The sequence below is a fragment of the Canis lupus genome, chromosome 11 (genome assembly GCF_003254725.2).
Source record: "Canis lupus dingo isolate Sandy chromosome 11, ASM325472v2, whole genome shotgun sequence".
Lineage (NCBI taxonomy): Eukaryota > Metazoa > Chordata > Mammalia > Carnivora > Canidae > Canis > Canis lupus.
Window position 1 is genome coordinate 50,085,963 of NC_064253.1, and position 25,922 is coordinate 50,111,884.

The 25,922-nt window shown below is 45.2% G+C and overlaps 2 protein-coding genes across 17 annotated transcripts in view; one reads left to right on the plus strand and one right to left on the minus strand.

The window, feature by feature from the left end:
* Positions 1-13,106, plus strand: part of UBE2R2 (ubiquitin conjugating enzyme E2 R2) — a 124,319-nt gene extending 111,213 nt beyond the window's left edge. The window contains exons 4-5 of the mRNA XM_025432482.3: positions 5,920-6,054; positions 9,728-13,106. Coding sequence (XP_025288267.1) covers positions 5,920-6,054; positions 9,728-9,947 — 355 coding nt within the window. The 3' untranslated portion in view covers positions 9,948-13,106. The remainder of the gene's footprint in view (positions 1-5,919; positions 6,055-9,727) is intronic.
* Positions 13,107-14,644: 1,538 nt separating this feature from the next.
* Positions 14,645-25,922, minus strand: part of UBAP2 (ubiquitin associated protein 2) — a 124,716-nt gene continuing 113,438 nt past the window's right edge. For 12 of the 16 annotated variants that reach the window (XM_049091860.1, XM_049091859.1, XM_049091857.1 and 9 more), the window contains 10 exons: positions 21,104-21,299; positions 20,175-20,266; positions 19,848-19,895; positions 17,182-17,260; positions 16,740-16,945; positions 16,376-16,475; positions 16,184-16,291; positions 15,964-16,031; positions 15,689-15,880; positions 14,645-15,598 (listed from right to left, as the gene is read on the minus strand). In XM_049091860.1, the coding sequence (XP_048947817.1) occupies positions 15,503-15,598; positions 15,689-15,880; positions 15,964-16,031; positions 16,184-16,291; positions 16,376-16,475; positions 16,740-16,945; positions 17,182-17,260; positions 19,848-19,895; positions 20,175-20,266; positions 21,104-21,299 (1,185 nt within the window). In that variant the 3' untranslated portion in view covers positions 14,645-15,502. Of the gene's footprint in view, positions 15,599-15,688; positions 15,881-15,963; positions 16,032-16,116; positions 16,292-16,375; positions 16,476-16,739; positions 16,946-17,181; positions 17,261-19,847; positions 19,896-20,174; positions 20,267-21,103; positions 21,300-25,123; positions 25,334-25,922 lie in introns of those variants that run through there. The other 4 variants (XM_025432481.3, XM_025432480.3, XM_049091865.1 and 1 more) reach the window with 4 other exon arrangements.

Genomic DNA, 25,922 nt, shown 5'->3' on the forward strand with positions numbered 1-25,922 from the left:
GAGAGAGGCAGAGACACAGGCAGAGGGGAGAAACATGCTCCATACAGGGAGCCTGACTTGGGTCTTGATCCCAGGACCATGGGATCACACCCTGAGCCAAAGGCAGATGCTCAACCATTGAGCCACCCAGGCATCCCTGATGTCCTCTTTAAATTCCTCTCCCATCTGGCAACCCCGGGGGCTCAGCGGTTTAGCGCCACCTGCAGCCTAGGGCGTGATCCTGGAGACCCTGGATCGAGTCCCATGTCAGGCTCCCTGCATGGAGCCTGCTTCTCCCTCTGCCTGTCTCTGCCTCTCTCTCATTCTCTCTGTGTCTCTATGAATAAATAAATAAATAATCTTAAAAAAATAGGTAAAATCTTTTTTTTAATAGATAAAATCTTTAAAAAAAACCTCATTGTTGTTTTAAAAATAAATAAATTCCTCTCCCATCTTGAAAATATGTAAAAAGGACTGAATTTTAACAGGTCATTTTCTGGTGTTACAGGTCCATCTTTTGAAATGGTATAAGTGAGAGATTAAAAGGACCTGGGTTAACTGGAAGGGTCAGGCATTGGCCTTCACTTCTTAATAGTTGCCTATCAGTTTTCATCAAATAAGGGTATGCCTGTAAAACCTAAGAATCTCAATCAGCCATTCTATTTCTCTTCCTGTGTATATGTATGTTTTAAGAGTCAAAGTAGGGACACCTGGGTGGCTCAGTGGTTAAGTATCTGCCTTCGACTCTGGGCGTGATCCTGGGGTCCTTAGGATCAAGTACTGCATCAGGCTTCATGCTTTTCCCTCTGCCTATGTCTCAGCCTCTCTCTCTCTCTGTCTCTCATGAATAAATAAATAAATCTCTTTTAAAAAATGAGGCAAACTATGTTTAGGCTTTTAAGAATGAACACTTTCTACTTCATGCTGCCTGGAGGATATGTGTATAATATTGAAGAAAAATGCCAGTCTTTAACCGTACAAAATTCCAATTTTTGTCTGCTTAGTTTCCAGGAGACTCATAAGCCAGGTCTTACTTGTGCTGGGGCCAGTTTTATACTCTTCCTCCTAAAGTTGTACTTGTGGTGATATAATAGCTAAGAGAGGCCAAAAACTGGGCGGGGCTGGGGTACCTGGCCGGTTCAGTTAGTAGAGCATGCGACTCTTGATCTCTAGGTCATGAGTTCAAACCTCACATTGGATGTAGAGGTTACTTTATTTTTTATTATTTTTTTTTTAGAGGTTACTTTAAAAGGTGTGTGTGTGGGGGGGCAGACCCTACCCATTGACCATTGTCTATATGTTGAAAAGGGACAAATACATATTACTCATGGGGTCACAGATGTCTAATTCTGATTTTATTATTTTTTTGTTTTTAAGGTTTTATTTATTTATTTGATAGAGAGTGAGAGTACAAGTAGGGGGAGTGGCAGAGGGAGAGGGAGAAGCAGGCTCCCCACTGAGCAGGTAGCCCTGCAACAGAGTTTGATCCCAGGACCCTGGGATCACAACCTGAGATGAAAGCAGACACTTAACTGACTGAGCCACCTAAGTGCCCTAATTCTCATTTCTTATCTCCTTTATTTTTTTTCTTATCTCTTTTAAATACTACTTTAGTTTTGATGTTTTTAAAAACATATGTGAACTCGGGATCCCTGGGTGGCGCAGCGGTTTAGCGCCTGCCTTTGGCCCGGGGCGTGATCCTGGAGACCCGGGATCGAATCCCACGTCGGGCTCCCGGTGCATGGAGCCTGCTTCTCCCTCTGCCTATGTCTCTGCTTCTCGCTCTCTCTCTCTGTGTGACTATCATAAATAAATAAAAAATATTTAAAAAAAAAAAAAAAAAAAAAAAAAAAAAAAAAAAACATATGTGAACTCTATAGAACTTCATAACTTGCAAGTTTGCTCTTTGCCTGTGTATGTGTGTGAGAGGGGGGTTGGAGATTAATTGGTCTTCTTTTTTTTTTTTTTTTTTTTTGGTGTCTTTATTTACAAACTTATTTTTATGCAAAAAAGGATAGCCAAATCTGCCGAACCAAAAAGATAAAAAAAATGTAAAGATTTTTAAAGATTTTTTTTACTTTAAAAGAAAAAGATTTTATTTGTTTATAAGACACACACACACACACACAGGCAGAGACACAGGCAGAGGGAGAAGCAGGCTCCCCGTGGGGAGCCCGATGTGGGACCTGATCCTGGGTGTTCAGGATCACGCCCTGGGCTGAAGGCAAGTGCTAAACCGCTGAGCCACCCAGGGTTCCCCCCCAGAAATATGTTTCTGAAAAGAAAAATGAACCTGAAGGTTATATAGAGTGCTTTTGCCTATCCTTTGGTCTGAATCTGTCTCCTCTGAGAATTTTTTTATCTTGCTCTGGATTACCTGTGTTGAAAACTCCTATCATAGTCGGTTGCCCTGGTTTAAAGCAGGGGTGGAGGGAACACATTTATTTCTGGGAGTATTTCTAAATCCAGGAATGGTGGTTATGGGAGTATTTCTAAATCCAGGAATTGTGCAATAATTGAAAACACTTAACCCTTTGTTCCTCATTTTTAACCCAAATCCTTCCTGGATTAGGTCTGTCTTATAACACATGTTAAACACTTACACTGATAAGTCTGGACAACCAGACCAGTCTGTTCTCTAAACCTACAGTAGAGAAGGGCATAGAGTTACTTAAACTAAAACCAAAAATGGCAATAAATAAAATAACCTTTGGAAAAGTTGCAGGATTCAGTTTTGTGTTGTACATTCTTATTAGTATTGTCTTAGCAGTTCAGTTTTTCCATTCTGTAAAAATAGAATTAAGGCGTGCCTGGCTGACTTAGTGGGAAAAGCATGTGACTCTTGATCTTGAGGTCTTGAGTTTGAGCCCCACAATGGGTGTAAGGATTATTTTTTTAATTATTTTTAAAAATAGGGTTAATAATACCTTGCAGAGTTGTCTACCACATATCTTCAGTGATGCCTGTGTCAAATGATTTTGGTACAAATGCTAGACAGTTTGAAGTATGTATGACATTACTTCCAGATTTTTTTTTAAGCTTTTATTTATTTATTCTTGAGAGACCGAGAGAGAGCGAGGCAGAGACACAGGCAGAGGGAGGAGCAGGCTCCATGCAGGGAGCCTGACGTGGGACTCAATCCCGGGTCTCCAGGATCACACCGTGGGCTGAAGGCAGGCACCAAACCGCTGAGCCACCCGGGCTGCCCTACTCCCAGATCTTTTCCAGTCATGATACATAGATGAAAATGAAACTATTGTATTTGTAGATCACAGTGTAGTAAACTGAAGATGCTCCTTTGACCAGAAGTAGTTTCAGGGGCTCAAGTTATCCCAGTTCCCACCTACCCAACTACCTATGGGAATCGATAAATAATTGACCTGTACTCATCCACAACATACTGATTGGGAAACTTTAGATAGGGTGTTACATACGAATCACATCAGGAATCTTTGTTAGAGAAAAAAGTCCCAATTTTGCTTTGTGCTGTACTGGCCTTGTTACTAGGCATACTCTTACCACTTGGTGATAAAGATTGCCACTTATTCTAGACTTTCCTTATTCTCACAGTTTTCAGTTCAGTCAAGAATAAAAATTGCCTCTCTGCTATTAGATTAGAACATCATAGTTCCTACCAGTGTTCTGATTGGCCCATCTTGGGTTACATGCATACCCCCCAAACCAACATCATGGCTAGGCCAATGGAATCCTTTGGCCAGCACTTGCTGGTATATCTCTGCTATGGTCACACAGGTTGTGTGCTTGAGGGTATGGCATGATTTTAAGGGGAAGATGAACCCCATCAGAACCAACAGAATGGATTCCCCATTAAAAAAAAAAAAAAAAAAAACTATCTTGCAGTCCAGAGGAAGAAAAGAAGTGAAGATGTGCTGGGTTAACTATTTTCACGGTCCACTATAGTACCTGACATTTTTTTCTGAAAGCATCTTGGATTTCTGTGTAGAAGTATATGGTATTAGAAGTGAATGAGTTACTGATGAGCAGCTGATGAATTGTTGAACTTTACATCTGAAAATAATGATGTACTATATGTTGGCTAATTGAATATAAATTTGTAAAAAGGAAAAAGTGAGTTCTTATTTTGTTAGCAATGGGTACTCACCATTTTCAAAATTGTATTTTAATAGTTGTCCAGTGTGGTAGCCACTAACTACATGTAGCTATTTATTAATTTAAGATTTTATTTACTTATTTGACAGAGAGAGTACAAGCAGGGGGGAGAAGTAGGCAGAGGGAGAAGCATACTCCCTGCTGAGCAGGGAGCCTGCAGTGGGGCTCAATCCCAGGACCCTGAGATCATGACTTGAGCCAAAGGCAGGTGTTTAACCGACTGAGCCAACCAGGTGCCCCTACGTGTAGCTGTTTCAATTAACTAAAATTAAATGTGAAAAATATAGTTCTTCAGTTGTAGGAGCTGCCTTTATGAGTGCCTATTTGCTACTTGTGGCTGGTGGTTATCATACTGGATAATACAGATTATACATTTATATCACAGAAAGTTGTATGCAGTGTGGATCTAGACCATTAAAACTTTTCCTTTTCTCCTCTTTATACCACACTTTGTCCTATCTTGCTTATCTTTCTAACAGGTTTTGTAGATGTTTTCTTCTGAGGCAGCCCTTTGGAGTTTTCTGCACACATTTTTTTTTGCTTCTAGGATGTTATGTCAGTCCATTCCCATCGTTGGCAGGGATCAGTTTCTTTGAATCTTTATTTTATAATGTAATTACTGAAGAAATCCAGGAAGATCTTGGGGGGGGGGAGCAACAAGGAGTTATTCTTAAGCTAATTGAAGGGGTGTGAGTGTTTGTGACAAATGGATTTTAACTAGACGGGAAAGTTGTCTGAAAGTGCCTTTGTATGAAAGTACCTTATATAATATAATCACATAACAGAAACTCTTTACCCTTTTAAGGAAAAGGTTTCATCAAATCAAACATCTAATTGCCTGGCTCCCTCTATTTTTTGCTTGGGGGAAGAGCAAAGGCTATTTTGCAACAACACAATATATAACCTCACACCAATGAGAAAAGGTAGAGAAATTTAATTTTTCTCCCCTTAATTTTTTGCCTTAACATGCACTGAGCTTTTAGGGAAAAGAAGCTTGGTAATAATTTTAAACCTTTTTGGAACCTGTTCTGATTATTTTTCTAACAGAAAAATGTGGAATTAAGGTGTCTGTTTTTTATCTATGGATGAAAATTGCCTGTTTATATCTCTCACAATATTTACAAACCTTGGGGGTAAGGGATGGCATCTAACTTGCTCACTGTTGGTGTCTCTGGCACACATTAAGTACTTAGTAAATATTTTTGAATAAAGATTTCCATTATTCAGAAACTAGTTCTTCCATGTTTGGGTTATTGTTTTCTTCCATTCTCCTGCTTAAGTGTCTTCCTTCCCTTAGAGGTATGGAAAAGAAATACACTTATACGTAACATCATTTTTCAGATCCTCTTAAGCAGCCATGTTAATAATGAAGTAGATGTATGGAGCAGGATCATTTTTACCTACTCCCCAAAAAGGATGGCCTTGAAGCTTTTTTTTTTTTTTTAATTTTGCTTTTGCTTTTTCCTGTTGTACTTAATTTGTAGTCTTTAAAATTTATTATTTGAAAAGCTTTCAGGCTTCCACTTTCTGCAGATTGGAACATGTAGCCATTTGAAACCCTGCCTTCTACAGAGTTTATTCTGTGCCCTGCAACATGACCTTTATGTGAGGCTCACAGATTTTTTGTCTCCTAGTTAGCAGCTTTTTTCTAGCCTAGCCAGCTGAGTTTTGAAAACAAAATTTTATATTCTATTTATATTCCCCTGAGGTTTTAAATATTATATTAAATTTAAAAGCACAGTATTTTTGGATCTTGTAAATATGAATATTTGTAGCTGACCCTTTTCTTTCCCTCCACCCCATTTCTAGGACTATCCTGTTAAGTGTAATCTCATTGCTCAATGAGCCCAACACCTTCTCCCCAGCTAATGTGGATGCTTCGGTTATGTTCAGGAAATGGAGGGACAGTAAAGGAAAAGACAAAGAATATGCTGAAATCATTAGGTAAGGTGCTTTGTCTTACCTTCCATTTGACTACTTCAAGTCCTCATACAGAACTAAAAGTATATCCTAGAACCAAGGGTTTAAGTCAAATTTAAATATCCACTCCATTTCTCTAAATAGATTTATTATTTGGGAGGAGATTTCTGCCTGAGCCTAATGAGTTTGGCTTTGGAGATGGCACACACTGGAAGATAATGCTGCAACAGATGTGATTCCTGGGAACCAGAACTTCCAGGTTCTGAACCAGTGAAGTTTACAGACTGCCTCTGAATCTTTTAGGGACACTGTTCAGGAGTTTCAGCATGCTCATTAAGCATAGCAAACACCCAAAGTATTCCAGACATTCTAGATATTTTTGTTTTCAAAAAATTTAATGAAGCCCTATAGTTTATTCGCCCTTTTGACCATAGCAACAAGTATCTTCTGGGTGTCATCATTATTAGCAACACTAGTTATTTATGGTTTAAAGAGCCATAGAAGCTTACTCTCATTGGGAGACTTGGAATCTACCCCAGCTCTGTCACCCCTCATAGGACCTTTTATCAGTTAATTTTTGGGGTCTTATCATCTGTATAAAAGAAGGAAAAACGTAGGAAGGGGATTGGGGCTCGACCATTCATCTCTTGATCATATCCTGAGTAGAACATAAGGTTTTCTTAACAATAGCCAAGAATCGATACTTGAATTGCAATAAATTCATTTCTCCTTAGTACTGTTACATTTTTGTACCCTTAAAATAAAGCCCCAAGGATAGTTCTATCACATTCTCTGCATAGTTTAGTAAGCACCTCAATGTATACAAATAGAGTCCCTCTTTATAACTCTAGTCAGCATGATGCCATATGATGGAAGGAAAACTGCATAGAAATATAGTTGAGTAATATATAGATCAGCAGCTCTCAGCGTTTTCTTCCCACTAGATAGAATCATCTTTAGGCCCCCCTTCTATAATCATATCATTTAGTGAGATTACAAGGCTAAAATCTGGGCACCTATATTTTGTTTTTACCAGCCACGTAGGTGACTGGTATATTTGAAAGATCAAAGATAATTAGTATAATTAGTAAGGATCTAGAGATTTCGAGGAGCTGGAGTAAGGTTGAAGATTAAAAGATAGGAATGCTTCATAAAGTAGTCCGGATTAAAGCCTGAGCTTGGTGTTCAAAGAAAGGTAATATTTAGTAAGTGAAGAATTAATATCCCTAGGCATTTGTATTCTATTTCTTAATTTAAGGGTTTATCTCATTCTTTCTTTCCACATTTATTATGTACTAGCTTCATGAAGTCAGGTATCCTTTTAGGTCATGAAGGCAGTCTTTCTCCTTGAGCAGTTCACACTTTAGTTAGCAAGAATTTGTAAATAAATAAATGACCATGTAATGAGTGCAAATATATACTTTTAAGCATAAACCAAGCTACAGTGGAAGGAATATATAGTGTTGTGGAGTTTCTAGGAGAGGTAATACCTCATAACCAATACTTTTAAGTAATAAAGAGGAAGGAAAAAAAGCCCCTTCAGGGAAAAACAGGCTTACTAAAACATGGGGAGATAACAGCATGGCATGATAAGAGAACTGTAAGCAGCTTTACGTTGCTTGAATGTAAATTCTCCTTTTGGAAGTAATGGGAAACTCAGGCATTAGATCTTTTTTTTTTTTTTTTTTTTTTTTTTTGAGAGGCATCAGACCTTAAAAGACATTGAAGTCATGATAAGGCTTTGGTCCTTAATCTTAGAAGTGATGGAGTAAAAAAAAAAAAAATTTTTTTTTTAAGATTTTATTTATTTATTCATGAGAATACACAGAGAGGAGAGATCCTGGGTCTCCAGGATCAGGCCCTTGGCTGAAGGCGGCGCCAAACCACTGAGCCACCCAGGCTGCCCGATGGGGTAAAAATTAAGGGAAAATTAGAGTTCTGAAAGAATCTAGTTGACTAGAGGAGGCTGAGATAGGGAGAAGCTGAAATGAAGACTACACCGAGGCAGTGGCAGTGAGAAAACATTTGAAAATAGGGCTTTGGAGTGAGGTTTATGATTTTAGGAAGTAATACTCTTAAAAGAAAAATGGGAGAAGCCACCATAGAGGTCAAAAACAGTAACTGCAGACTTGCTGAGTTAGGGTCCCTATGGAACACGAGGGTGGAGACATCCCAAAGGTTTTCTCAACGGTGTAGAGCTCAGAAGATAGGGGCTGGAGCCTGATGGTTTGAGAGCTGTCAGCGTGAAGGGGAATGAATGGTGGTGAAAACCAGGAACAGATTCAAGCCAGGATGCATCAGCAACAGCAGGATGTCAGGCTTGGCAAAGTAAGACAGACAGCAAGATCAATGGAGAACCGTCTAAATAAAGGCAGCAGAAGGAAGGTAAGAGGGTGGTGGTTTGTTATTTTAAGATCAGTTTCCTCAGTCCCTTGATGGCTTAGATTTTCATACTTCTTTTTTTTTTTTTAATTTTTATTTATTTATGATCGTCACACAGAGAGAGAGAGAGAGAGAGAGAGTCAGAGACATAGGCAGAGGGAGAAGCAGGCTCCATGCACCGGGAACCTGACGTGGGATTCGATCTTGGGTCTCCAGGATCGTGCCCTGGGCCAAAGGCAGGCGCCAAACCGCTGTGCCACCCAGGGATCCCAGATTTTCATACTTCTTGAAGGAAACTTTACCCTTCCATCCATCCAGTCAGTATTTTTAAAATTTTTATTTATTTTTTGGCAGAGCTGTATGTGCCAAGCTGTATTACAGGCATTAGGGAAATAGCAGTAAGAAAGACAAAGTCACACTGGGGAGTGAGGGGAATGGGTAGGGGAAGGAAACTGACAGAAAGATTAACAAATGGGGAAGATCATAAGAATTACTAATAGTGGTTAAGTAGCATAATGTGAAAGAGTGACTAGGTGGCTGCCTTTTTTTTTTTAATTTATTTATTTATGATAGTCACACAGAGAGAGAGAGAGAGGCAGAGACACAGGCAGACGGAGAAGCAGGCTCCATGCACTGGGAGCCCGATGTGGGACTCGATCCCGGGTCTCCAGGATTGCGCCCTGGGCCAAAGGCCGGTGCCAAATCGCTGCGCCTCCCAGGGATCCCTAGGTGGGTGCTTTAACTTGGGTTGTCAGAACAGGCTATTTCTAAGTTAAGATATGAGTAATATAAGCAGCCAACCATGTGTAAAATCAGAACAACTGATCCACACAGAAAAATAACTGCTGTTCAGAGTAATTCAAAAGAAAAAAAAAATCAGGATGGCTATATTTGGGGTTATGGGAATGAAGTGGCAGGAAGGTGTGTCAGGCGATATTGGAACCTAAGAGAGGCTATTTAGAATCTACTTTAAGTGCAAATGGCAGGATTATTGAATTAAGAGTTGCTGGACTGTTTGGTATGAGACCAAGCAGGGGAAAAAAAAATCTCTGAGGTCATTTTTGGCTAACCAATATCCAAGATCCACTGCCTTTAAATACTCTTCAAAAGGTCATTAAGTCTTCTTCAAAATGGTACCTGATGGGCTGAGAACTTGTGATGTAGTAACTGTCCCATGCTTTAGGATAGGCACTGAAAATCAGAAACCTGAGTCATAATTTTTTTTTTTTTTTAAATAAGGAACCTTGATTATTAAGAAAAGCCAGTTGTAAATCCACCTTCAAGACAGAGACTTACATAAACTATCTCCCTTCAGGAAACAGGTTTCAGCCACTAAAGCCGAAGCAGAAAAGGATGGAGTGAAGGTCCCCACGACCCTGGCGGAATACTGCATCAAAACTAAAGTGCCTTCCAATGACAACAGCTCAGATTTGCTTTATGACGACTTGTACGACGATGACATCGATGATGAAGATGAGGAGGAGGAAGATGCCGACTGCTATGATGATGATGATTCTGGGAATGAGGAGTCGTGACGTGCTCCTTCAGTGCCCCGTACTGCCCTGCCGTCTCAGGCCAAAGGGAGGGGAGCAAGTGGGGACCTAGCAGTGGCCCCTCAGCAAAAACCTATCACCGGGGGTGGGAAAAACAAACATGGCTCCTGCTGACTCCCCTTATGGATCTCAGTTTGCTCCTTTTTATGGACCTCTTAATGGAGAGAAAGTAATCCTCTACAGAATGTCTGAATTCTTGCATTCTTTACCCTTCCATCACTGTATTGATTTTTTTTTTCCTTCTTTAAACCCAAACTCTTGCCTCACTTCGTCTCTACAGAGTGTTCACAGCAAAACACGTTTGGTCTGTTTTTAGATTCTTGAAGAATTAAGTAGTCTTTCATCGAGACGTTTAATGTGTTTAAAGCTGGGAACCCGTTGGAAGTTCACAAATGCTGCATATGCTGAGTAGCAAAAGAAAATGGAAAAAAAAACATAAAAACCCCACAAAACAAACGTTTTTAAAAAAATTTGCCAAGGTTTAGCTGCTCATTTACATTAGTGTGTGTGCATTCGATCAGCCCCATGGTGGTGAATTTTGTTTCCTTTCCCTTCTTAAGGCTGGGATACAGTGGGCGTCAGGGACTTTGTGCTATAAGCCTGATAAAATGTGTTCCCTAAGGGCACAGAGCCCCTTCAGCCTCCAGGAAATCATCCTAACACAGGGGGCCTCAGCTACTCTGAGGAGAAAAGATCAGATTTTGTTTTTTGAAATCGATTGGGATCTAAAGCCTGAAATAAATATTCATACTTTACATAGAACTGAGCACTTGATTGCTATTTATTTTAAAAGACAGAGTTGTTACCCTCCCCACCCCGAGGGAGTGGGGAGAGAGTGGAGATTAGTGTGTGTGTGTGTGTGTGTGGAGTCTTAGTGATGGGAACAAGTTTAAAATCACTATGCCAATTTTGGTTGATGCTGCTGGGGAAAAAAGTCAAAACTGCTGGTGACCACTGTTGGGTGAACAAACATCTGTTTTATGTGAACATGGCCTTTCCCTCAAAGATTTTTTAAAAATCCTCATGGTGAGAGTGTAAGTAGCCAGTTTTAATTACTCAGTATTATTCCTAGGTGCATGTGTTAAGATTTTGGTTTTCATTGAGCTGCTTATGCTGATAGTGATAGCTGTGGATAGGAGACATGAGTGACCAGTTCCCGCTTTTCCTCGTTGGATGTGACCTGGACTTTCTCTCCTTTCAATGTACTCTGGCTGTGGAGGGCAAGCGAAAGTTGTGCATGGAACTTGCCCCGGGCTGCTTGGACTTTTCTGGCAGGGCCGAGGGAATTGGCTGCAGGCAGTGTCTGGGCAGCGGCTAGATCTTCCAACTGTGCAGTGGCTGCAGCTTTGACTTCCCCCGTCTCAAACACGTGTTACTTCAATCAATATTGAGATCCATCAGCCTTCACCAACCAGGGACTTCAGAACTTGGCAGTGATTTTTCTTTCTCTTGGGAGTGGGCCAGTTCTTAGGAGGGCAGTGTTCTTTCAGTGGGGAAAATCATTATAATGTAAAATTACAAACTTCGGAAGGAAAATAGGAGCAGAGACTGGTTACAGTCCTCCTCCAGATCCCTGTGTACTGGTGTCAACTTGTCTCCAGATCATAGCTCAGAAAGAACCAAAGGGTTGATGAAGGACAGGGGTAGGATGGGTCCTAGAACAGAGTAGGTAATGCTTACTTCCTTAGCTCCTCCTTCCTTTCTGATCTCAGGGTTTTCATTCGCTCTTCAGACTCCAAACATTTGCTGACTAATACCCAGCAGACCTCTCTGGCCTCGAAAGTTTGATTTGTTATTAAGTGGGAACATGCAAAGGATCGTATGGGATAGTGTTGAGCCTGGTTCCCAGAATCTGTCCAATCCCCATGGGGCTAGGACTGCTTACACCCCTGAATCTAGCGATTCCAGTCAGATTCCGAGAACAGGGCAGTTCTTTGTGACAAACACAAATTCCAACAGAAGGTTGTTGGAACTAGCTTTTTACACCCCACGCTTAAGTAATGCTTCCAGATAACCTTCCTATCTACTGAAGCCCAAAGTGTCTCACAATGCTCTGATTACCCCATTATCCCCACACACATTTACAGCCAGTAGCTTGGTCTTCTCTTGGAGCCCTAAAATTGAGGCTTTTATTTTTTCCCTTACCATGAAAGCATTTCTCTGCCAGAGCAGGCCAGGCACCTTAGCATTGCAGAAGGTGCTGCATTGCTCAGCCCTGTCCTGTTAGGCCCTGTTGGCCTCTGTCGCACGTTGACTCAGGGAGCGAGAGAGCCAGGTGGAGGTCATACCTCTTAGCCCTTTGGGGTGTTACTGTTGAGGACAGGGTTTGCCTCTGATAAGAGTACAATCAGTTCCAGAAAAGACTGGCATGTGTTGATTGGCTAGGAGGTGGACATTCTGGTAACTCTGACCTGTAAAACCCAGATGCTGGTTCCAGAGCTCTGAGAACATATCCTGTGGCAAAAGAAAACTTGAGCATGTAATTTTTTTTCTTCTTGGGAGGTCTCAGGCTCAGACCAGAACCTTGTAAGTACAGTTGTGCTGATTATTTGGTGTTCACAAATTCAGAATCCTGTATTTTTTAGATTCCTTTTGATTCTAGTGGAGGCCTCTCGATGCTCTTCAGGTCTGTGTGTTTTGAGGCTGGGTGGAGAAAGTAATATCATGATTCCGTTGTTGCTTCTCAAAGTCTTCCCACCCTATTTCATATCATTCCGGAGTTCTTTTCTATTAGCCAGACTTTTTGTAGTCCCTTCTTACCTCTTCCCTGGAAATTACTAGCTTCTTTATTTGCTGGTTTCCTATGTTTGGGACACATACAGTAAGAGATTGTAGGGGAAAATGTGTAGTTCTCCACTGGAAGTTAACTCCCCTCCCCTCCCATTGATAAAAATGGTTTACATTTACAAAAAGATTCAGATGCAATTTTCAACTATTCTGAAACCAGCAGGACACACCTGACTTTAATAGTTTTCTTAGCTGAAATTGTAGATGTTTTTTCTTCAGTTTAACTTATGAGAAAAGATTATCTGATGCATTTTTGTGTTGAACTTCCCCTTTAGTGGTTTATTTTGTCTTTTTCTGCCCATCTGTCTACTAATAAAATGTGAAATAAAATATACCTGTATTGCTACTTCCCCATGGGATGACCCTCTTCTTTCTTTGTGTTAAAACTAAAAAGGTGGTCTCAGTACTTCCACTGTTCCCTTGCAGATTTTCCCCATGACTCCGCTGAAAAATTAAAAACCAAAACCGAATCTCACTGACCTTTTAGGATATTCTGCTCAACTCACCTCCTCATGGAACACACATTCCTGGTCCTTACTGGCTTTTAGGAAAGGTTATTAAAGATCCAGCTATTTGTTAACCATAATTCTTTTTTTTTTTTTTTTTTTTTTTTTTTAAATTTTTATTTATTTATGATAGTCACACAGAGAGAGAGAGAGAGAGAGAGAGGCAGAGATATAGGCAGAGGGAGAAGCAGGCTCCATGCACCGGGAGCCTGACGTGGGATTCGATCCCGGGTCTCCAGGATCGCGCCCTGGGCCAAAGGCAGGCGCCAAACCGCTGCGCCACCCAGGGATCCCTGTTAACCATAATTCTTAAGTAGGGCACAATCTACCAGTACAAGTAGGTCAGTGAAGGGATGCAGGTGCTCTAGTGCCCTCCTTAGGCAAGCACTTTGTTTTCATCGTCACTTGTCTTCTGAACTTCCTACTGCTTTTAATAAGCAGGGATCAGAAGAGATTATAAAAGTCCTATTTTGTTTCATTTGTAAACATGTTTTTTTCTGGCTGGGATCTGAAGCTGTGGGTCCCCAGTAGCATGTGCCCCATCTGATAAAATGACCACTGAAGTGAGAGGCCAAAAGCAGCAAAGATGAGCACTGGCCCCGGGCTGGTTCTGGCACACCGACTTGACCAATATTCCATGCACCATGCCAGTTGCTTATGTAGTCTAGACTGAACGGGTTATGTAGGAGTGAAAGAGAGGCTGTGATGCCTCGGGCAACACCTCTAAGTTGGAGCACAAGTTGCACTGGAGACAACTGGGGTGACCTGCCTTTTGTCAGACAATAGAGCTAGTTGATGGCCCGGGTTCCTCCGGTTCCTCCCGGGCAGGAGGAAGAAGCTGCACTAGAATCCTGGCCCCAGGCGAATGGTTACTTAGGACTTTTCTAGAGCATATTTAGTCCAGGACCCACTTACCTACTTCACTCATAGCACCCTGACTCACAGTCTTCTCTTCCACCCCATCCCTAGACTAACAAGATTCTGTTTGGCTGACGAAGAACAAAGGCTAGAAAAGCTGTGGTATACAAACTTCATCTCTCAGGCCACGAGAAACGTATCCTCTCTTCTTAACTTTTCTTTCTGATTTTTATGTCTGGTGACGTTCGGGAAAGAAATGTCCCTGCCCTGGTATTGCTGTTGTCTAGGCCCTATAAGAGACTATCGAAGTTAACACTGCCCTGTCAGGAGGGTTAGCAGCCTTCTCAGCCTTATTTACCATTCCACTCCCTGGATGCCCACCGGGGCCAAAGCAAGAGCAGGAATACCAACTTAAGCCCTCATGACCTATTGTCAGAAGACTGGCCATGTGGAAGGCCAGAGTGCCTGAACAATAATGAAGGCAGCCTCTGCCCTGAGCTACCCTTTAGTCAAACCACACAGAGACCGTGCATGCTCTCAGAACTTTATTAGGTGGAGATTGGGCAAAAGAGAAAACCCCTGAAACAGTCGCCCACCTGGTTCAGGACAACTGGAATAGAGCCTTTGCTTAGAGACGTGCTCTCACTGAGGTGAAGGCATATCTTTGATTTTTTTTAAGGGAGCAGACTGACTGAACATCTCTGAGCACAACTTCAGACTGTTTTAAAAACGGTCAGCCAGAGGAAGGCAGGTCTCGGGGACAAGACCAGAAGCAGAAGCCTCTGCTCTATATGAAGACAAACAGGTGTCACTTTCATGTTGGGCAGGAAAGTATCTGCTATTCCCAGATCAAGATTTGGTAGGAGAGGAACATGACAAAAGACAAGAGGACCAGTTTCTCAAGAAGAGAGGGCTTAAAGTAATTACACAGGGAAGGAAACTCAAATAATGGCTTACAAGGGAGCAAGATAAGTCGTGATTCTTCATTGGTACCTGACCCCAGTACCCAAACTGCCTTAAACCAGCCCTTCCAGACAGTGCTTCCAGCTGCCCAGCTAGGAGGCTCTACAGAAGGCCTGAAGGCAGAAGTGGGAAAGGGCTCATTTGCTACAGCGAGAAGGGGCTTGAGTCGGGACGGCAGACCTGGCTAAGAGTAGCAGCTGTACTCCCACACCCCCAAGACTTCTATCACATTTACAAATACATACATAAATACATTACATACAATAGCGAGTCTGGGAGGCAGGCTCCCCACAGAGGCTCGGCTGACACAGTTACACGTCTCAGGAATTCTAGGAAAGGGCGCTGGGCTCCCAGAAATGGGCTCCGTGTGTTCTCTCCTGCCCGGGGTAAGCCCCGCCCGAGCCCACCCCTCTCTTCAAAGGTTTAGTTTGTCCAGTAGGGAGAATTGCCGTAGGCGGGCTTGGAGGCTTGAGACTTGGGCTGCAGGGAGCTGGGCTGGCTGCGCTGACCCGAGCCACTCTGAGGAGGAGGAGGAGGAGAGAGGGCTGTAAGGGCTGGAGCGGGACTCCCAGTCCAGGGCAGGGTGGCTGCCTCCATCACTGGGCTCACCTGGGCATCCTGTGGAAGGTGGTGGTGTAGCAGCTGTGAGTGAGGCTGCTGGTGGGCGGGGAGGATGTGCAAGAACGGTGGGGGCGCATAGCCAGGGGCTGCTCCAGCGGCCAGGGGCCCGGCGGAGCCCAAGGCCGAGGGCAGGCTGAACGGTGGAGGAGTCCCTGCATGAAATCCCTGCTTGTCAAAAGTCTGCAGGGTAAAGAGATAACTGTCAGGGCCAGTTTGGGCTGCACCTCCCAGCAACCTACCCATCCACCCGAATCCTCCCTCACCTGAGTCTTGTTGTAGACCGAACCAGTCATGTCAGGTAGGCCGGTGGTGCTTGAAGACACGGACACTCCTAGGAGGGAAAGTAGTTGTTCCCACGGCCACTGGGCCCAGCTCCAGCCTCCCCCACCTCCTGGGGCACTCTGGGGTAGCCTTGCCTGAGAAAGAATCAGTAGAAGACAACTACTCTGGGCCTCAATCCTGGAAAGGAGGGGTAGACGCTACCTTTGCCAGGCCCAGAACCTGCAGACTTGTTTTGTGCCTGCGATGATCCACCATAGCCACCCTTGGTGTAGTCTCCCGCTGCTGTCCCCTGGGTCAGGTCATCATAACCTAGCATGGCAGGGTACAAGAGGCATGTGTGAGCTAGGCAAGCCTGTCCTATCCACGTCTCTCCGTGCTGGGAGTACCCCTCACCTGTGCTGTAGCTATGTTGGCCATAACCACTGGCCTGTTGGAAAGGAGTGGTGGGGGTGCTGAGGTTCACACCATGCTGCTTGGCTGAGGCAGGAGGGACCTGATGGTGCAAACAGGAGAGGCATTAGGGGCAAACATTAGAGGCAGGTCAGGCATCCCCAGCTTAACCCCAGACAGCAAGCAGCACAACCTACAAAGACCTGTGTTCAGTGGTGCAACACGTTACCTGTAAAAATAGATGGGAAAGTAGCTTTGGCCCCAGACTAAAACATTTCTAAAGGCCAGGTGAGACTGGGTGGGGTCGCATCCCTCCTTCCCTGCTGTTGCTCCCCCAAACTGGAATAATATCCCCTTAAATACTCACAAACATCGTGGGCCCATACTGGAAGGCACTAGGCACGCCCGTGTAGTAGGGGAGGCCAGTGTAGCTGTAGCCCGGTGGCAGCGCAGGATTCAGAAAGGGCTGCTGGGCTGTGTGGTGGGCCTGGGATTGACTTTGCTGCGGCTGAGCCAGTGTGGTGGGGGGCGCAGGGGATGCAGAGTCACCTCGGCCAAACTTTGTAACATCACCTAGGAGAAGAGGAATACTGACCTGAATCACTGCCCCCAACCCACTCCTTATCCAACCAGGAAAAAAGCCAGACTGGCTCCTGCAAATAGGAACAGGTCTGGCTGTCAGCTCAACAAAAAGGAAGCTAGCAGACCTCTCAGCCCTTTTGCTTCTGTTTCCAAATTCCTGGCTTTAGCTACAGACGGTCCCATGCCCCACTCCCTCACCCCACTCCTCACCCCCTGTACAGACTAACCTGAATACGGGTTATTAGCTAGGCTCCCATCTCGGCTGGCAAGGGCTGTGGGCGTGGCAAAAGGAATTCCATAGTAATCCTAGGAGAGACCAGGGAGGCTCAATCAGCAGAATGGCCTCACCCCAGTTCCAGGCGAGCAGGCCCAGCAGGCAGCCCAGGCACTACAGGCAATGCTGTGATGTCAGGCTCCCCAGACAGGCTAGACTGCAGGGACCCATGTATACATCCAGAGTGTGGCATTCGCACTCAAAGTAAATGGTGCCTATTGGAACTGTGAATGTGGCAGACACATGGTGGGCATACACACTGACAAGTCTGTTAGCCTTCGCCAGGCAGAGCCATGGAAGCCCAATCCCACGTGTAATTTACAGCACAGATGAATGCCAGTGATGCCACAGGCCAAATCTACTGGCTTTTCCTATGTGACAGATTCTAAAAGGCAGCTAGGAAAATTGACTGGATTGTAGCACCCTGAAAAGGAACCAGCAGGAGAGGAGGTACCTGAGGGTTTAAGAGACATCAGAGCAGCAGTGCCATGTAGGCACAGCTGCGAGAGGATCCCAGGTAAGGTCCCGAATTGGCCCCTCATCACCCACACTGACATGGCAACACCAACCATACAGGAGCCAGGGCAACAGTGGACACCAAGAACACAAAACAGTGGAGTTCTGTGGAGAAGGGGAAGCCTGACCTAGACCTTACCATCCAGGCCGGCCTTTACCAGTAGTAGACATATGTGGCAGGGGATTTACTCTTCTGCATCCTCTCTTCTTCCCTCCCTCCCTCCTTTCTCTTTTTCTCTCTCCCTCCTAATATTTACCTTTAAAGCCTAGCATTTAAGCAAAAATAAAACTTAAACAACCACTCCTAGTGTAGCTCTACCATTCCACCCTTCCAAACAGCAATTTTTTGCTTTTCTTTAGTGCCTCTATGGCCCCCTAACCTCTGAGCCTCACGTAAAGCCTTCCTGCCTTCTTCGTGGGCAACAGTGCCTGGTCACACAACCAGACAGGAACCATCCTGGCTAGGAATGGCACTTCCACCCTCCTGAAGCCTCATCCGCACTTAGCCTCCAGGATAGCCCATTAGCTTCCTCAACCCTGAACCCCAGGAGAAGCTAGGACCAGGATGTCACAGCTAGCAAGAACAAAACAGGGGACAGACCTAGAGCAAGCCCAGGAGGGGGCGCCCATTCACAGAAAAAACAAAAAAAGGCAAGATGGAGGCACAGAAGTACCAGACCCTAATAAAACAACAAAGGTAAAAACGAACACAGTATATCTTAAAAAAGTAGGGTCAGAAGTGATTTCTTCTAAAGCACTAAATGATATAAAGATTACAAGGCAGGATGATTCTCAAGGGTGGGATCCCACTGAGCCCCTCCTGGGGGGCCCCACCAGGACTCCCTCATACACTCTTATCTCTGATGCCTGAGGCTCCTAGGTCAGGTGGGGATAAGAGGTTTCCTCATGAAAATCGGGGTGGGGGTGGGGGTGTTGAGGGCCATTTCCAGTTCCTCTCCAAGGCCCTAAGTCTCAGGCATTCCCCCAGAGACCCTAAGTTCTGTTAAAGACCCTAGAAAACTGCAATCATGTCTTCAACATCCTTTCTGGGTCTTCTGGGACACGGGCAGCAGGCACTCGGACGGCAGCAGTGTGATGGGCTGCTTAGTTTGCAACCAGGGGAAGAGCAGCCTAGCCACCCACCTCTGCCTCGGAATACTTCGGCAGCCAGAGAAGCATTCTCCTGAGAGACAAGAGCTTCCACCAGCTGGCCTAGGAGGTGGAGGCAAAACTTGCAGCTCTTTGTGGACAAGCAGAGCAGGGGGCAGCCAATGGGAAAGAGTCTGAGAGAAGGACACTTCACTGAGGGAAAACCTCTTCCTTAGGCAGTAGGAAAGTTCACATGGAGCAGAGGCGTTCAAACAGCTTTCTACTTTCCAACCATGTGACAGATGCCCCCAGCTGCTGAAAATTGCAAGTCTGGGAAATGCCAGACCAAGGAGGGAGTGGTGGTGTAGCAGGTCACGGGCTGGTCAGGCAGGGAGCACGGCTCCCTCACACCCTCCCTGCCATAGTCCTGTTCCCTGAAGCCAGGCGCCTCAGTCTGGGAGCATGGGTCAGATTAAAGTGGCAGCAACCCTGGCTTCAGAGTGAGGCTGTAGCAACCAGGGACATCCTGGGGCCAGCATTCCTGCAAGCAGTGATGGCAGGTTAGATACACAAGGACTCTTAAAGAGTATCCGTTCCAGCGGGTCACTCAGCTGGGGACAGATGAGCAATGCTGTCATCATAAGCAGCACTGAGGGCCACCTCAGGGGCCAAAGACACTGAAAGCTGCTTCAAAGATGACACCTGAAAAAACTCGAGGCAGTAAAGTAACCCCACGTCTTATGTCATATGGTTTTTCTTTCTCAAAATGGGGGATGGGGTGAAAGAAGCAAAGGACCCACATTTAGTAGGGAGTACTGCCTCCTAGCTCCCTAGAGGTCCCAATGGTCTCCAAGTTCCCCAGTAAGCACAGGACACTCATGCCCAGCTACAGTGGCATGAGGCACAACCTTCAAATGCAAGTAGCTTTCCCAGCAGAATGGCAATGAGGGTCTAGGGAGGAAAGACCCGTGAAAGAGACTGAAGCCTCCCAGCCCCCCACCATATCCTACTCACCATTGGCAGACGTGACTGCAGCATCTGGAGCTCATCATAACCATAGATCTGCGTGAGGACCAAAAAGGGTATTATTAGGGGCCATGTACCATCCCCTGGGAAGCCCAGGCCCACGTGAGGGCCTAAATAAGGCTGGAAAGATAGGACACACTCAGAAAGAGGACTCAGACCATCTGCTGCAGGAAGATACCCGAATGGAGTCTAGATGAGGGAGAGAGATCAGGGAAGGAGCAGCAGCCCAAGACCCGCCTCACCAGGTCCTGCCAGGTGTCAGCTCCTAAGGCCACAAGTGCCAAGCACCCAGGAGCTATACAACCATGAACTCACCGGATAAGCAGGAAGCAGTCCTCCAGGGCCCACGAGGTACTGGTTGTGCAGCAGGGGAGGTACTCCCTGGGGCAGATTAGGGGGTGCTTTGCCTGTAAAAGCAAAAATCAAACGAGTGATGACGCTATCACAAAGAGGAAGACAGATGCCTCAGCTTCTGTGGGGAAGGGAGACACTGAGTTCACTGTCACAGTGCTGTCCCATATGGGGTCACCACCAAGAGGAGAGGGCAGCAGCTGAGAGACACAGAGGGCCGTGTCTGGAGGTGGGGGAGACCTGAAGCCTAAGATACCACATTCAGACTCTTTCCATATCAGAGGATTCCATGCCCAGAGAGAAACCCCACCCCTCACCCACTCCTGACTGTCACACTGCAGCAACCTGAACGTAATAAACAATCTGCCTCCTCAGAACAGAATGAAGGCCGGGCAGCGCCAGCAGAGGGGGGCAGGCTGTGGTAAAGATAGCTTTTAGCAGTTTGCACCAAACCAGAGTTTCCTTGGTCTACACAGACTGCCCAGGGCTGGCTGATGGGCTGTGGGTCACACCAAGCAGCCAGAGGGAGCCCAAGATAGCTGTTCCCTGGTCCCTCCATGTCACCAGGCCTGCTTAGCTACAGAGATGAATGAGGACAGAAAAAGAGAGCAGAGCTACAAGCACAAAGGCTACCAGGAATCCTGCCCAGGGGGGACCCACCCAAAGACTGGTTTCACCCATCCCCACATCATTGCCAGAAGGACTGGGACTCAAGAGGTCAGTGGAACAAGAGGACAAGGAGGCAAAGGCAGGGCTGGAGGGAGAACAGGATGTTCCTGTGCTTGTAGCTACCGAGCATGCCCTGCAGCCATGTCCAGGCATTCTCCTTAGGAAGCCGAGCATCACCTTCTAGGGGCAAGGGATAGGTAGGAAAGGTCTAGGGAAACACATACCTGAGGTCACCAAGGGCGTGGCCCTGGTACTGCTGCTGGGGGCACTCACAGTGGTCCCGCCCAGGCAGAGGCTGTTAACTGTGTTCATGCTGCTCGGCAGGCTGAGCCCTGAGGACGTGGCACCCGAGGCAGAGGTCACTGCCGTGGAAAAGGTGGCAGAGGACTGGAGGGAAGGGGCACTCTCCACACTGGCATGCTGGCAAAACAAAAAAGCAAAGACACATGGACCTGAGGGCAAACAACAAACATGCAGGAGAACCTGGTCTGGCATCTAGGTCTGCTCACTGTGGACCCCCCCTCACTGCAGCTAGATGACGTCATCAGGACACAACTCGTAAGCTGAATGTCAAGCAAATAACATTGAGCTTTACTGACCAACACACTCCTAAAAATCATTGCTCAAGCTGTGCTATCTAAAATAAGGCACCAAAAAAAAAAAGAAAAAAAATATATATAAAATAAATAAAATAAAATAAAATAGGCACAGACACCCCACATAAACCTTAGGTCATACATGAGCACAGACCACTGGAATGTGAGGTGACAACCCACCTCAGAGAAAAGCAAACAGTATGGGATCCCTGGGTAGCTCAGCGGTTGAACGCCGCCTTCGGCCCAGGGCGTGATCCTGGGGTCCTGGGATCGAGTCCCAAATCGGGATCCCTGCATGGAGCCTGCTTCTCCCTCTGCCTGTGTATCTGCCTCTCTCTGTGATTCTCATGAATAAATAAATAAAGTGTTTTAAAAAAAAGAAAAAGAAAAGAAAAAAAGTCTCAGGAGAGTCAATCACGGCACCACAGGCAGCCCAGCCCAGGTCAGAGCTCTCTAGGACATCTACCTTCTAGTGGGATTCCTAACTACTCTGATATGGAAGTCACAGGGGCCAAGAGAGGTCGCTGCTCCAGAACCTGGGGACACTGTGCAGGCCACCAGGACCTATCTAGAAGGGCACAGCTGGTGTCTCTACCTGTTCAACAGGACTGACCTAGGAAGGAAGGGTGAAACCCAACAAAACTATGAGAGTTCCAAGAACCCTGCCCAGCTGCTCAACTCCAGATAGGAATGAGGTACCAGAAGGGCTTCAAGGGCTGAGGGTGGGTGTAAAAGATACACCTGGTTGGGCAGAACAGGCCAAGAGGAAGAAAAGACACTGTAAAAACTGAGACTAGCCTCCAAACCAGAGCATGCACAGAATAAAACCAGTCTGGAAACTCCTAGAGAAGAAGCCTCAGGAACAGGAAACCCCAGGAGGAGGAGGACAACCATGCACCTTGCCTTCTACTGCACAGACAGCTCTGTGTAAATCCCAGCCTCACAAGCTGCCCTATGTGTCTAGGGCCTTGACCTTAAGGACCTGAAACCCAGAATCCGATCCACAAGGTGAAAATAGGTAAAATCATGGTCTCCTGGAAAACCCCAGGAGTCAGCCTAGACTGATGGAAGTTGGAAGACGAGAGCCCAGGAGCAAGGTGAGGCTAGGTTGGTCTGTCCCAGCACCCGTTCCTCGTTCCTCTGCACAGAGCCAGGCTCTGCTACAAAATCAGGAACAGCTTTGACTACTGTGCCTGGGTGTCACTGGTCAAAGAAGTTTCAACTCTTACCCACAGGACAAAAAGGTACTATTCTCTAGTCTCAGAGGGGGAAACCACAAAAGAGCAGCTTGCTAGAAAATTAGTTCCTGACTTGCTGAAAGGAACTCAAAGTCACCCAGCAATCCTTTCCTAACTCCAAATGGACCTGATAGGGCTCCTGTCCCTGTCCCTCACCTAAAAAATCTGAGGGCCACAAGGGGATGGCATAACTAGCCTGTATGCTCACACAGTGTCTCCAATGGGGCATTGGAGCCAGCTCCTTAGAAAGGGCCCGGAAAAGAACAGCTGCACCAACCCTTCCACAACAACATAATGAGCGGGAGAAACACTGACATTTCCTTCATAAACTTCAAGTGGGAAAGACCTAATTACGACAAAGTATAAGATTAATGTATCCAACTATACATAAGTCAAAAATAAAATGACAAACTGGGGAAAATTATCTGTAACTCCATCACAAAGGGCAACTTACTAGTCTCCTGAATTATGGAGTGCCTAGAAAGAGATACCAAGGACCTGACAGAAAAATAAACAATATGAAGAACTCACTGAAAAAGAAATTTAATGATTTTCTAATATATTATTTTAAAAAAATGAGATGTTCAATCCCATTCAATTAAACACTGTACTGGGCAGCCCAGGTGGCTCAGTGATTTAGCGCCATCTTTAGTCCAGGGCGTGATCCTGGAGCCCCGGGATCGAGTCCCATGTCGGGCTCCCTGCACAGAGCCTGCTTCTCCTCTGCCTGTGTCTCTGCCTCTCTATCTGTGTCTCTACGAATAAAAAAAATCTTTTTAAAAAATTAAAAAAGAAAGAAAGAAAGAAACATTGTACTGATAAGGTCATTTTTCAATTAACACATCGGAAACAAAAATATTTGATAACACAATCTCAGGAGGCAGTTGAGGAAACAGTACATTTCCTTCATTGCCAGCAGGAGGTAAAATAGGTTACAATCACTGTGCAGAGCAATTTGGCAATTTGTATAAAATGTCAAATGCCTGGGGATTCGACTTCCAAGACTGTCCCTGAAGACATTGATGCACACATGAAGCAACACAGGTAGAAAGTTACCGAATGCAACATTGTTTCTGGTATTCAAGACAAAAAATGGCCCTCCAGCTCCATCAGTGAAAGAGTAATTTAAGAATGTGATGTAGTGGAGCTATAGGAAAAGACAATCTATGTTTCAACACAGAAATACCTCTCAGAGATACACTGTTAAATGAGGGAAATGTTGAAGGACACTATCTAGGGAATACTCTCATATATATTACAGTAAAAATAAATGAAAGGAAAAGGGCAAGAGGCAGAGGGAAAAGGGACTTTGTACAGGCACTTCCTATTTTATGGGTTTAAAAAAAAAAAATTTTGGCAGATCAAGAAAATAGCGGGAAAAGGGATAGAACCAAGCAGACGAGATACAGAAAAACATTTCAGGGACGCCGGGGTGACTCAGTGGTTTAGCATCTGCCTTCGGCCCAGGGCTTGATCCTGGAGACCAGGGATGGAGTCCCATGTCAGGCTCCCTGCAGGGAGCCTGCTTCTCCCTCTGCCTGTATCTCTGCCTCTCTCTGTGTCTCATGAATAAACAAAATCTTAAAAAAAAAAAAAAAAAAAAGAAGAAGAAGAAGAAGAAGAAAAACATTTTGGTGTGCTTCTTTATACTTCAGTATGTATCTCTTCATACCTTTTCATGACTGAATCTTGTAAATATACAAGATTCATGATTGAATCTTGTAAATCATTGTAAATATTAGCAATGTGGCAAATTCGGTACATAACAAAGTATAGGAGGCATTTCTGACTGTGGCTGTTTGTGCTGTATGATTTGGAGTTTCTTGCTGAGACACGGAGTGTAGTTAACCCACACAACAAGAACACTGGCTCCAATGCACGAGTGGCAGGAGGACAGGAGGACAGTTATCTAGTGCTCATGATGGGGACTATCCATAGCTCCCAGCAGCCAAATGAGGGGTTGGGGGCACACGCAGGGGGCCAAGCACTTACTCCAAGGGCAGAGAGGTCCACAGTGTGCTCTGCTATATATTTTATGATGAGAATTATACGCAAGATTTCACTAGGAAAGCCCGAATTTGAAAACCACAGTGTTAGCCACATCCTGATAGAGAGAGCTGACTTTTCGCCATCACTTGCATTCCATAGCAAATGACTTCTTCAAGAAAAGAAATTTCCCGTATTTCCAATCTCTCCTATTGATCTATACCCCAAACATCCTTCCCTGCTTGGGGATCCATCTCCTGTCATCTCCCAGGAGAAGGACTTTGTGTTTGTTCTCAGTATATCTATCTGCCTCCCTTTATGCTCAGGTTCCGCCAACCTGAGTTCAGCACCCCACTATCACCCTGGCTCTTTATCATCTCCTCACCTTTCATTCCTCCACCCACCACAAGCTACACAGACTCACCACTGAAATTGTGCTCCCAACTCCACACTCTGAGAAGCTACACTTCGATAACTGTCACTTAAGGTTATGTGGCCTATCAGGACCCTTGCCAACGGCACCCCCTTGACTTCCATTCTTGCCTCTCCACACTCCAGGCTTCCTTCTTCACTATCAACCTTCCCAAAGTCTGCCTCTGAGCTGGGGAAGACGGCATGAGATGGCACAGAGGAGGGGTGGACAGAATACCTAATGCCACAACAAGGTCATTGTGACTACCCCGTGTAGTCACATTGTGTCATCCCCGTGACTACCAACAAACTGGGATGCAGTTACACCGACTGGGCTAAGAGCCAGGGTTCTTGGTCTCAGAGAGGGAGATGTACATGTGGCAAAGGGCAGCAAGCCCTCACAGAAGCTCTCCAAACATTCTCCCTACAATGGACTTCACCAAGTAACATAAGGTTATCTAGAACACTGCTCTGGATTCAAGCTGACTTTTGGTGGAGCACAAGCTGAAGTTAGCAATGAGCCTACTTTCCTCTAAAAAGCTTACAAATATCTCAAACGTGACCAACCCTAGACTAGGTTCAACGTCTCCTCTAACATACAGGGAGCTCAGTGAATGCTTAGGAACAAATCCAGCTCTAACAGCCCTGGCGATCACAGATCAACTCTGGAGAAGAATTCCTCCACAGAAGTACCAGGGTAGGAAGCAAGAAGTCCTCCGTGGTGCCTGGGAAAATCAAGAGCTCAAACCACATACCTAGACTGAGATAATACCCAAGCAATTTGAAATTATCTCAGACATTCCAAACCCATA